This window comes from Pterocles gutturalis, unplaced genomic scaffold (genome assembly GCF_000699245.1).
Source record: "Pterocles gutturalis isolate BGI_N339 unplaced genomic scaffold, ASM69924v1 scaffold33289, whole genome shotgun sequence".
In the NCBI taxonomy this organism is placed as follows: Eukaryota; Metazoa; Chordata; class Aves; order Pterocliformes; family Pteroclidae; genus Pterocles; species Pterocles gutturalis.
Window position 1 is genome coordinate 1 of NW_010129305.1, and position 12,398 is coordinate 12,398.

Consider the following 12,398-nt stretch of genomic DNA (forward strand, 5'->3'; position numbering starts at 1 on the left):
TACATATGGTTCCTACCTCAGAGTGCCCATTCTTGTTTTGTCCTGCCCTTTTCCTAAGTGTACAATTAGCTGGCTGCTCAGAGGCAATTTTGCAGAGGACTGTATCTGTGCTGGTTGGCCTGCTTAGAGCTCAACATCTACATGCTTTCTGATCAGGAAGTTTATATATTCCAGTCATTTGCCCATGTATCTTCTGATCAATGAACAGGCTGCTCATGCAGCACATCTGAACAGGTTAACCAGAAAGCAGACAGCAACTTACAATCTTTTAAAACTGCTTTGCAAACCGTGTGTTGTGCATATTTGCCTTAGAATTTGGTGTTCGCTGCTATGGAAATGAAATGTTTTACTTTTTATATTACAATTCACAAGTCACCTGCTAACTTCTCATTTGGCACAAGGATGTCTAAGCAGTGCAGGAAGTTTAGTGCATGAGCTGTGTTTTGATGAAGGATTTCTCTGTCTCTTCCTCATGCCTTTCTGTTTTGGGGGATTTTTCCTCGATGAACTATTTTGTCAAATACTTACTCAGTTTGTAGTTTCTCAAGTTGCCTGTACTGCACAAAAGCTTTTCCACTGTTTAAAACAAGAAAAGCTTTGATGCAATTCAAAAATTTAAGGAGATGTCATATTGAACAGACTACATCGGAAAGAAGTAAAGTAGATATCCTTTTTTTTTTGGTACTATAAAGCAATGATGGAACGCGACCTTGCTAAGAGTCTATCCCCAAGTAATACTTGATTAGCAGTTCCCAAAGTGTCATCCATTTTCTTGCCTTTCTGATAAAGGCAGCACTAGGGAACAGGTATCTTTGCATCTTTATTTAACTTCTGCAGAACATGAAGCAGATGTCAGATGATACAAAGTCTTGGGATCCCTCCTAGAGGAGACCTAATATTTTGTGTCTGCTGGCGCTTGGGATGGTTTAGTGTACCTGTCATGGAATTCGGTAGTAGGGTTGGGAAGACAGAACTGCTCACTACATTTTATTATGAAGTTTTGGGTGAGTAGTAGGATTTCTCAGAATATGTAGTATTTTATAGCATTCTTTACACTCAGTAAACTCTTCTTGATCTCAGTTGCAAAGAAGATTGTACAATGTAAAAGACCATTATGTAATCTTAAGTGTCTTCTGCAGAAATGATTCAAAATAATTGAAATCTCTGCTTTATTCATCACGGTAGTCTGACTTCTGCAGTTCAAGAAAAAAACAAACCCAACCACAAAACCTTGTGTTTTGCGCTGTTCTCATACTGTTAATGATTATTAAATGTTTATCATTGACTATATTTTGTATACCAGTAAATAATAAGCATTTTTTCCTTCCTAATTAAGCCGTAGAATTTACCTCACAAGATTATACTATGGAATGGAAATTCCAGTGATTTGTTTTGTTGGGGTTCTTTTTAATCCTAAATAGTACCAGAGGTTAGAAATAACTGCATGTATACACTTCATCCTTTTTTTTCTTCACTTAATACTATTGGGCGTTCAGGTATGTTGCAATTTGGTAGATCTTGTGTGCTTTATGCACTCTCCTGTAAGTGGTCTGGATTTAAACACTGTTAGGAAGGAGGTGCCTTCTGGAGCAGCATGTGTTAATCTGCCTTTGAAGGGGTATGGTGTGTAGCACTTTTAGGTGAATAAGGTGTCTTTAAGTACGCAAAGGCTGCCTATGATAGGGAAGCTGCTGCCTCAGTTGTTGGAAGTGACTGCCATGGATAAGACTGCAAGAAAAATGATTCCTTACTAAGCTACAGAGCTTATTATAGTAAAGCTTAGTATTATAAAACCCATTCTTCTCAAACACCAAGTAAAATCCTAGGCCACCAGAGTTTCTTTTCATCTGTGAGTACTTCACACATGCAGGTTATCTATAGCCATCGAAACTTTCTCTTCAGAGTCACCCTGTTCCAGATGTAATTTCAGTAACACTGTGGCCATGATAGGAAGTCTCAGAGCAGGGTGATAAAATTGTTAAATCTTAAATCTGAGGCTTCTGGTATTTTAGTACAAAGCTGTAGTAAAGCTTTTTCTGTGAAGGCTAGAATAAAAAAAAAAAAATTGCATGATTTCTTAATACAGTTTTTTACTCCTAAAAGAACAGTTACTATAGCAAAACCCTAATGTGATGGACATAGATAAAAGTAACTAACAGCATTTTTCAGTAACTTTAGGAAAATATGTCAGTAAGAGCTTTTTTCAATGGATTAAAGAGTTTTAGCATCTAATGATGTATTCCTCATTAAAAAAAAAAAAAAAAGGAATCAACCTTCTACCCAAGCATTCCTGAACAAAAAATACATGTTACCTTCAATGTGTTTTATAGCCCTCTGTGCCCATGTTCTTAAACATTTGATAGGTGGTTCAACCATTCCAGAGAAAACATCTGTGCTTTGTTCAGCCTTTTTTGTAAAGGAAAACGGTGTCCAAAACCTGGGACTCTTTTACTGATGATGAAACAGAAATGGGTCCTCAACTTAAGCTTAGTTTCTGCCTTCTTCCTTGATTACTTAAGTAGAAAACACTGTAGGTCAAGCGTAAAATGTCTTTTGCATTGCATGGATAAAGGGGTATTACACAGTTTAATGTATCAATCACTTTGATTCATTTGGATATACACATTGGATTTATTATGGCTAATGATATAGCAAGCAAGATCATTAAAAAATACAAATAATATGTTATAATTTTATTTAAATATTAACCATTTCATGTCAAAGTCTAGTTATAGGTAGTTAGAATGACTTTAGTGCTACTTATATTCTACTAGAATCTTTCTCCATATTCACATTTCGGGAGTCTCTTCAGTGAAAATATCAGCTTTACGTTTGTGATGTTCTGATGTGGATTTTGTAAAAAGGCCATACAGACTTTTCTTAAATGTTTTATCTAGCAGAATGTATATAACTGGATCTAAACTGCTCTTAGCAGCAGCAAGACAAGTAAGGAAATTTTTTATTTCCACTAGATAGTTTAACCTTGGGCAGTCATTATTTGTAAGCAGTGCATAAAAAATTGGCCTGAAAATATGATATGGAAGAAAGCAGACAGTTAATATCATCTGGATGACAAGAATGTTTCTTTTCACTGTTTTGTAAATTAGATGTTTTTCTCCAATACAGGTGTTTTTTTGTATCTTACTCAGATGTCTGGTAAGGGAATAGTATGACAACAAAACTGTCAGAAAAGACAGAAAAAAACATGCAGTGGCAAGACAAGCTGCCGTCATTGTGGTAAATTCACCTGCTTCTACCATGATGTTGTAGCATCCAGGAAATTCTTCCCTTGCTTGGACACTGTATGCTATAGCTGTTACCGTTATGCAGAGCACAGTGAGCCATATAATGATGCACAAATATTTAGCAAATTTTGGCTGACGAAACTTTTTAAGTACGCATCTGTAAAACTTGTCATTAACTGCTTGAGAGTATTGTGTATCACCATTTTTCTTCAGTGTTGCATACTGACTTAGAGCAATTGAACATAAAATTATAATCGTAACATACATACTAACATGCATAATGAGAGTCCCAAGGTGATTTGCTGTTCTACATGCTACAGAGTCATAAGTCCATTGGTACCCTCTTGCAAAATAGGCAGCCAGAAAAGGCATAGTGCTACATATGAGTAAATTCGCAGTGACAAGGTTTGCCAGATAAATGTATTGTGTTCTTTTTGTGGGTGTTTGCCTTGAAAATATCCAGGCAGTGAGAATATTTCCAAAGCTTCCAGCAGGAAACAGGAAAGAGTAGATGACTGGGAGAGCTACAGTAGTAGCTAACGATGGCTGAAGAAGACATGTTGAATTTCTCATTTATGCTGGTATTTCTTGAATGAATGGTCAGAGCTGAAACATAATTAAAAGAATTAGTATTCTGTACTGTGCTTCTAACATCTCTTTTGTTTTTTGCTCTTATTTTAACCGTTCCTTTTTCTCCTCTACTTTTCAGTGTTACTACCTGCTGATTGCCCTGTGGGGTTATGATCTTGAGTTTGCATGAGGTTTCTGTTTGAGTGTTCTCTTCCATTGAGATTTTGTGAAGAAAAGTTGTCTGATGTTAAAGTCCAAAGATTTTATGTGCATATAATCTAATAAAACAAATGAGGAAACAGAAAGTTCAAGCTAGGGTCTGAAAATAACTTGTGTGGTCTTGGTTTATTTCTCAGTCTTCTGGAGCATCTGTAACCTACTTTGGAAACCACTTCTAGAGTACTTTAAGTTAAATAAGCGAAATAAGTACAAAGTATTTATTTAATAGCAGAAACACAGAGGAGTATCCTATACCTCTGGTTACATACAAATTGAACTGTGTGTGATGCAGGAATCTGGCTAGATACATTTATTTTGTGCTGATGTCTGTATCTAATGTTATTTTGTTCAGAGCTCTAATCTTAGATGTACATTTGCATAAACAATTCAATCTGTATTTTTAAACATACAAAATGGTTGTTGAAACCACTATATATTTATTTTTTCCAAGTTCAGTTTTCAATCTTTGCTAAATTTCCAGACTTCAATTAAGAAATTTAAGCTCTATACAATGACTACATGTAAAAATTGGCATTTCAGCTTATGAACCTGTAGTGAAGAGAGATTTTCCTGTTCTACGGATACTATTTTAGTGGGGTGTATCCTAGTTAGCTTTTGTTCCATATAAAATCATATGGCAAAAAAACCCGTATTTCAAACTTACAGAGTGATAATAATTTTTTTGAAACAGCTTTAAGTAAAATAACTCAGATATCAAAGAGGATTCTGTGTAGCTGTGATAAAAACTGCAGACACCAAATTGATTAGATAGCAAAAAGTTGTAAAAGTCATATTTTAAAATTATACTGTAGGCCATGTTTGATGACTTCCAAATTAAACTAGCATTTTAGTGTACACCAGGTCCCATATGGGTTGTTGAACCAAAATATATTAAATTCTTCTATTACAATGAGTTACATTCACAAATTGTTGAATTCAGTCATTTGGAAGTCTAATGATCATTTTTGTGTCAATGCATGAATTTTGTCAGGTGGAACAAAGAAGTAGTAGATTTAAGCTTACCTATGCAAGCTGCAGCAGGCACCTTCCTTTGCAGAGAGGAAATTTTTCTGTCTGATGTCTCTTATTATCTCCACTGTTACAATGAAAAGGATGGTACTTGAATCTGGAAAGTACAGTTAAGAACAATATTCCTCTGACATAAGTAGGTTTTCAGAATGCACAGTTTTCTTTGGTGGTGTCAAAAAGCAGCTAGGCATTTAAAGTTCAGACAAGATGATGTTATCTGTACAAAAAAGACTTTGAAATTAGGTCAGGATACAGCTCCATTAGAAAGATAAAAAGAATGAGATAGTGTGGAAGAGTGATTGTAACAGTCCTTTTGTCATGTAGGTATGGCACAGAAACACCTTACAACCCTTTATATAGTGCTTTCCTCTTTTGGGGGGTGGAGGGACTGTTACTTTTGTTCTCTTTAGGACTGCCCACTTTCCATAGTGGGGGAAAAAAAAAAAAGTTGCTATTCTATGCCTAAACACTTGTATTTTCAATGACATTTAACTGTTCTTTGGCTCCAAGAGCTATCACAAAGCTGAATGTCTATGCCTGAAGCCCACAAGCAATAATACTGTATCCATGTCTGTCCTCACAAGTGACCAAATGAACACATCTCATATGTCTAGTCAGGTGATGGATTGTGCAGAAGCAATTTACAGCTGATGCATTCTAGGCATCAGTTGGGGAAAACTGAATCTGTGTCCAAGAAATCCAGTATTTTATACAAATTATCCAGAAGTATGCACAGGACAATTTCCTTGCTCCTCAGGAGAGGTTTGATCACAGATCAGTCAAACTCTATTTGACTCTGCAGTCTGATACATTTGTGGTTGTCAGATCTGGCTTTTCAACAGCTATAAGTTCCTTTATGAGAACAGAGGAGATACCATATAAAAACTTCTGCAATTTTGGTAAGGTTCTTATTTTGTTAGTTCTGCTTTATGTTTAAAAGTACACTCTGAGAATCCACCTCAGTGATCTACTCTCAATTTTATTGTTCAGTGTCATGATTTTTTTTTTTTTTTACTAAAATGGTGGACATGTATGCTGGCCTCCTATTTAGATGACATAGTTGATCTCATTTAAGATTAAATTTAAGTGAGGGAAACTTGCTGTGGAGTACTAGTAATTAGTTTGTAATGCTGTAATTAGTTTACATGCTCTTTAATTCTTGTTCCTATTAGATTTAATTGTACCTTGTTTTTCTTTTTTACACTTTTGAATGTATAGTTGTATTAAAATTTGTTTTAACAGAAAGAATCTTGTATTAATTAATTATTTAATAGTCTTTTAACTAGTCTTAGAAGTTCTTGTTACTGTGATGTTCCACCCACACTTAGGCACAAGAATGCATATCCTGAAAATTCTCTAAGAGACATGCCAAAAAATGGTGTGGGCAATTCCAGTTAGCAGGGGTTTTTTTAATTACTATTATTTGGTTGGTTATTAACTGTAGCCTGTAGTATTTATAATTTGGTGACCATAACTTGCTGTAGGAAGAGGTAATGCTACATTTCCATTCCATTCACATAACTTAAAAATGGCATATTTTATCTAAAATACATTTTATACTCAAATGGCACAACTGTATCTTTTATGCAATTCACTCTTAAGTTTTTCATAATGACCTTCACATACGTTCTTCACCTCAATTATTTCTCTTTTCTGTACTCTTAAACCGTGATCACTTTCTAACTTATACGTTACTAGATTTTTATATGCTGGTAGGCAGCATATAGAATCATTAAATAATTTAGGTTGGAAAAGCCCCTTACGATCACCAAGTCCAGCCATTAACCTAGCACTGCCAAATCCACCACTAAACCATGTCCCTAAGCACCACGTCTATGTGTCTTTTAAATACCTCCAGGGATGGTGACTCCACCACTTCCCTGGGCAGCCAGTTCCAATACTTGACAACCCTTTCAGTGAAGAAATTTTTCCTGATGCCCAGCCTAAACCTCCCCTAGTGCAACTTGAGACCATTCCTTCTATCACTTGTGACTTGGGAGAAGAGACCTACACTCATATTGCTATAATGTCCTTTTAGTTGGTCATGGAGAGTGATAAGGTCTCTTCCTCAGCCTCCTTTTCTCCAGGCTAAGCAACACCAGTTCCCTCAGCCACTCTTCATAAGACTTGTGCTCTAGGCCCTTCACCAGCTTCATTGCACTTCTTTGGACTTACGTTGCATTTTTCCATTGTATGCAGACAACTTATTTTATGGCCCAAAAGCACAAAACCAGGGAAATTTCCAGTGGTGAAAGATATTTTAGTTAACCATTTATAAACCATACTTGGCATGTTATGTAACATAATCATATGTGACAGAGTGAACCACTTGCAGCCTGCCTGACCACTTCCTCTCCCCTCCACCTGTTTGAGATGACACAAGACAGCCCAGTCAACCTCCTGTCTGCTTGTGCCTGTCACAAACCAAATAGAGAACTGGTGTGTTCTGCTGGACAACAGCGTATATACTGTGTTGGCGGCGGTTGCTCCTTGATGGAGGAAGGCAGCAGCTCAGTTACCTCTGGTTCCTGTAGCAGTCCTGTCTCTCTGTGCTGTGGAAGGCCCAAGAGATGCGCTCAGTCTCTGCGTCTTGAAGGATGGAAGGCAACTGTTGAGGATAGGGCACAGAAAAAGATGCGACCCTGGGTAGGACAGGACTACTATGGGTGCTGAGGAAGAATCATACTGAATAAATGTATAGCATGCACCAAACGTGCAGCAGCCTTTAACTTGAGATTTAATTTCACGTACTTGGAATTTCGTCTACTGTGTGGCATTTAATACCAAGATAAGTGTCTAACATGTACTGGCTACTGCACAAGTGCAATCCATATTTTCTTTAAAAAAATGGTTTACCAAGTAGCTTGCCTAGAACTTTGACTTTTGGTGCTTAGTTTTGTTGGAATTTTTTTTTCCTTAAACATTAAAATTGAAGGGTCTTTTGGCTGCATAAACTGTTAAGACAGATGCACTACACGATAACCATTTTCAGTTAGGCATCTATATCAGGAGAGTTGTTGCAGAGCACCATGGTTTCTCTCTGCCTGCTCATTAGCTTTCCACACAGGGATGACCCAGTGCATGCTCAGCTCCTCTCCTGACTTGATATAATGAGTATTTTTGCTGTAGTCAGTATATGTGTTTAATATTTTAAGAAGTTCTCATCAAAGCAAAATCATCTAAGGTCATGTTTAAATCTACTTGAGTTGAGTCGAGCACTGTGCTGAATCAGTGAAGATAAAATATTTGGCAGGTTTGAGCTGTGCCTGTGTTTGCTGTTCGCTAATGATTTATTTTCACCAGTTTTAGAACTGCCCTTATGTTTCAGCAAAATAGGCCCAGAATGAAAGTTATGTTGGTTGATGAATTGCAAGTGTATGCAGTATAACTCTGTGGCATCTTAGAGATATAGAAATGGGGATATATCGCACCCATAGCTTCAGTTCTTCGGTTGTCATAAAATATGCTAAGTTGAGTGTTTCACAGGCTCCAGGTAGTTGTTTTACATAGACAAAACACAAGCCAAACAATGCCTTTTAGGCAGGAAAACTTAGCTTGAATTTGACAGTACTAACAAAAGTAATCTTGCAACATTTTTATTCTTCAGATGTTTAATGCTAAATACATTGCATTTTTTTCCCCAATTACATTCTTTGTGCAGCTCCCAGAAGTCTCTGTAACTGTAGTTGCTTCTAAAAAGCAGTGGCTCTGTATTGGTCATGATTACTTTTACATTTAACTTCAGAAATCAGTTTTTAACGTGAAAAATGTGTTGATCATCGTAGTCAAATAGGAAGCTTTCCCTGTGTTTTTCTGCATCCTGCTATAATTTGTGTTATTTCAGGTTAAATATCTTTGTATGTAACAGCTTTTTGGCTTTTTCAGGTTCTTCTTAAGCTTCTGTGAAAATGCAAGAGTAATAAAGCAAAAATAAAAGCCTAAAATGTGTCAGCAGAAGCAAAACTCAAAAGGTAGATTCTGGTGGGTGCAGGCTGGGGAGTTCTAGCTGCAAAATTTAGTCATTGCTGATAAAGAACATTTCTATATCCCCTGACAAAAAGGATCCTGTCTTTTCATGAGACTTTAATTTGTTGTTGACCGTGCTTATGTTAACATCTTTACCTAGTGAGAATTTTTGTGGAAGAAATAGCACATATATTTTTCTTTTTAAAGCACAGTCATTTATAGCAACGGTTTGAGAGTTCTATGAAGAAGCTGGGCTTGCTTTGTAATAAGTGCAAAGGTGTACTACCCCTCTCTGTATGGAAGCTTAAACTCACCATTTACAGACAAGAGAAAGATAACTTGAAGGTAGCGCGTACCAGATTATATTATTGTGGTGTATTTTAAATAATTGATTCAGCTTGAGAAAACATAGACTTGTAAGTAAACCCTAGCTTTTTTTCTCTTTTTTTTTCTCAATTTGCAGTACTATGATGCACAATTAGCCATTTCTCTGCCATTCACATTCTTGTCTCTACGCTTCCCGCTCTAACAGTGCAGTTTGAATGTTAAGGCTTTTTCCAGCTGCATCCTTTCCCCCTGGTTATTCTCACTCTCATGATACCTGTGAACAGCTTCTGTGAAAGGATTTTTCCTGCCTATTCACTCTACAAGCAGTGAATAGTGACAGTTTTGTAGCACCTTCTCTGTTCTCTTTGATCCCACAGAGCCCTCTGTAGTTGGGATTTTGTGTAAGGGATGGAAAAATGCTGGCAGAAGGTTCCCAGTGCTCTAGAGAATACATTGGAAATATATTTTGGATTGGTGGAACATTATCAATGGGTTCTTTTTCTCTGTACGCTTTACTTGTACTGTGCAGCACAGCTCCTTCCCCTCCACCCTGATTCTGTATGTGCTTTCAGAGAGCATTAAACTAAAGCATCCATATGTGAATTTTCCAGTTCCAGGAATAATGTGGCTCTCACTTGTTTATCAGTGATGTAAGTTGTACTCCTCTTCTGTGGTTTCATTGACTGATGTTTTGAGGGAAGTTGTTCAATTAAATTTTTCTGTGTTGTGTCATCAAAACTGTTTATACTTGTTTGCCCTTGTGAAAAATACTGATTTGCAGTTTAAAACCGTAACTACAGTTAATTTCAGTGTGAAAATGAAAAAGTTGATGTGGTTAACCCTGGTAGGCAGGTAAGCTGCACACAGCCACTTACTCACTCCCCCTCAATGGGTTGGCGAAGAGAATTGGAGGGGTAAGAGTATGAAAACTTGTTTATGATTTCTGTGTCTTCCTCCTCCTGTTCTTGTGGATGCTCTGCTACAGAACAGGCTGCTTCTTCTGATGCTCCCTCTAACCTGCTCTGGTCAAATCTGCTGTTATCTCGAACTGTTTGAGCCTCACGTTGGGTGACAAAAAGGGTTGTGGTTTAATCCCAGTAGGCAGCTAAGACCCACGCAACCACTCACTTCCCCTCCAGTGGGTTGCAGGTGGAAAATTGGTAGGATTAAAGTGAGAAAACTCATGGTTTGAGACAAAGAGAGTTTAATAAGTTAAAAGAAAAGGGGGAAAAAAAAGGCAAAAAAAAAAAAGTTATGCAAAAAGCTCCAGTTGTTTACCACCAACTGGCCAATGCCCAGCCAGTTCCTGAGAAATGACAGCCCTACGAACTTTCTTCTCAGCATTTATTGCTGAGCATGAGGTCAGACAGTATGGGATACACCTTTGTTCAGTTGGGGTCAGCAATCCTGGCTGTGTCGCCTCCCAGCTTCTTGTGCACCCGCAGCCTGCTTGCTGGTGGGGCAGTGTGAGAAAAAGAAAAGGCCTTGATGCGGTGCAAGCGCTGTTCTGTGTTAACTAAAACATCCCTGTGTTATCAACACTGTTTTCACCACAAACCCAGAACATAACCCCATACAAGCTACTGTGAAGAAATTTAGCTCTGTCCCAACTGAGACCAGTATGGCTGTTTACTCAAACCAGGTACACTTTGATATGGTTATGATTCAAATCTGGCAGTTTTGTTTCTTGGCTTATGTTTTCCATTCATTTTAAGGAATATGTATATGATAATGTAGCTATTCATGTATTTGTCAAGTCTAAAAGGTATAGAAGTGACTAGCCAGCATGTATTCTTTACATGCATTTTGTAGCTAGTATTAACTCTAATGGAGAATATGCACTCCTTTCTACATAGGAAAAAAGAGGTGACGTTTTGGTACACCAAGTGAAATTTGGGGATGTATTGTAGATTTGAATAAAGAAGGAAAATGAGGTTCATGCAGATTATGTGGAAGCATGCATTGAGTTAGCTTCTACCTACAGAAGGAAGAATAAATAGAATTATTTTCATGTTGAAATTCACCGGAAGACTCAACTAATTGCTACAGTTGGCCCTGATAGTACTTAGGAACCACTGCTAAGACGAGAAGTAAGACACTATTAAAGTGACTAATTATATGATCTTTTCACATGTCACAGTGTAACTTTCAGGAGACCTTCCAAGATGCTTCAGGACAGTTTGCTCTTCAGTAATATTGGTTTGCAGAGCCTCCCATTTGGGAAAACGATTGCAGAAACAAATATGTAAGGATTAAATATTTTTGAAGACTAGGAGAGACACCTGCTTTTGTTTTTTTGGTCAGTAGTAGTTGTTTCCTACATGACAGTGCTGTCTAGTTTCAGATTTTTTGCTGAACCACTTAATACGTCCGGTCTTTAACATCTTGAAGGACTGATTTACATAGTTGTGGAAATCCCTAAGTATTTTCACTTGTCTGGTTGCTTTTGGGGATTGTTTTTTCTGTTCTAACTGCTACTCCCTTAATGTCACACTCTGACAAAGATCGTATAGTCAAACCTGTTCCCCTCTTCTGTGCCATACCTGCCATTATAAACTTGTACTCCCTTTCAAATTTTAATTTCTGAGCTGAAGAGTTTATTTTTTTAATGTAGTCTGTGTAGAATCTGTATTATATAAATTATACAATAGCATAATGATGACTTATCAGGGGTTTTTTTCCCTCATTTTAACAGTCTGTTTGCTCTTTTATTGCTATTGAGCAGAGTTATATGTTGAACTTTTTTAGGTTTGACTACCCTGAATAAGTCTGTGCTGTTTGAAGACTTTGTCATCTCCTTACTCTGACTCATTCCGGATTGTAGGGTTAAACATGTTCATGAACGTATCTATCTGCAGATTCTTGGGGAATATAATGAAGAAAAAAGACTATGTATTTTTAAGCTTTCTTTCTGATTTTTAACCAGTTCTAAAACAAGAATTAACATCTAACATCCTAAGGTTTCTTAGAGCCTTTAGTAAGTGACCTTGCTGAAGTTCAAGTACAGTGTATTACTTTTATTCCAGTGCTTTTCAGCTCTTC

The 12,398-nt window shown here is 37.1% G+C and overlaps 2 protein-coding genes across 2 annotated transcripts in view; both read right to left on the reverse strand.

Moving 5' to 3' along the window:
* Positions 1-2,502: 2,502 nt before the first annotated feature.
* GPR34 (G protein-coupled receptor 34) overlaps positions 2,503-12,398 on the reverse strand; it is a 12,647-nt gene continuing 2,751 nt past the window's right edge. The window contains 1 exon segment of the mRNA XM_010079897.1: positions 2,503-2,513. The gene's annotated coding sequence lies outside the window, so the exon portion shown is untranslated.
* On the reverse strand, positions 2,790-3,818 carry GPR82 (G protein-coupled receptor 82). Its single transcript, XM_010079898.1, has one exon. The coding sequence runs from the start codon at positions 3,816-3,818 to the stop codon at positions 2,790-2,792; it is 1,029 nt and encodes a 342-aa protein (XP_010078200.1).

Bases quoted from the DNA above. Each gene is read 5' to 3' on its own strand.
- GPR82 (XM_010079898.1), bottom strand. From the start codon at position 3,818: ATGAGAAATTCAACATGTCTTCTTCAGCCATCGTTAGCTACTACTGTA.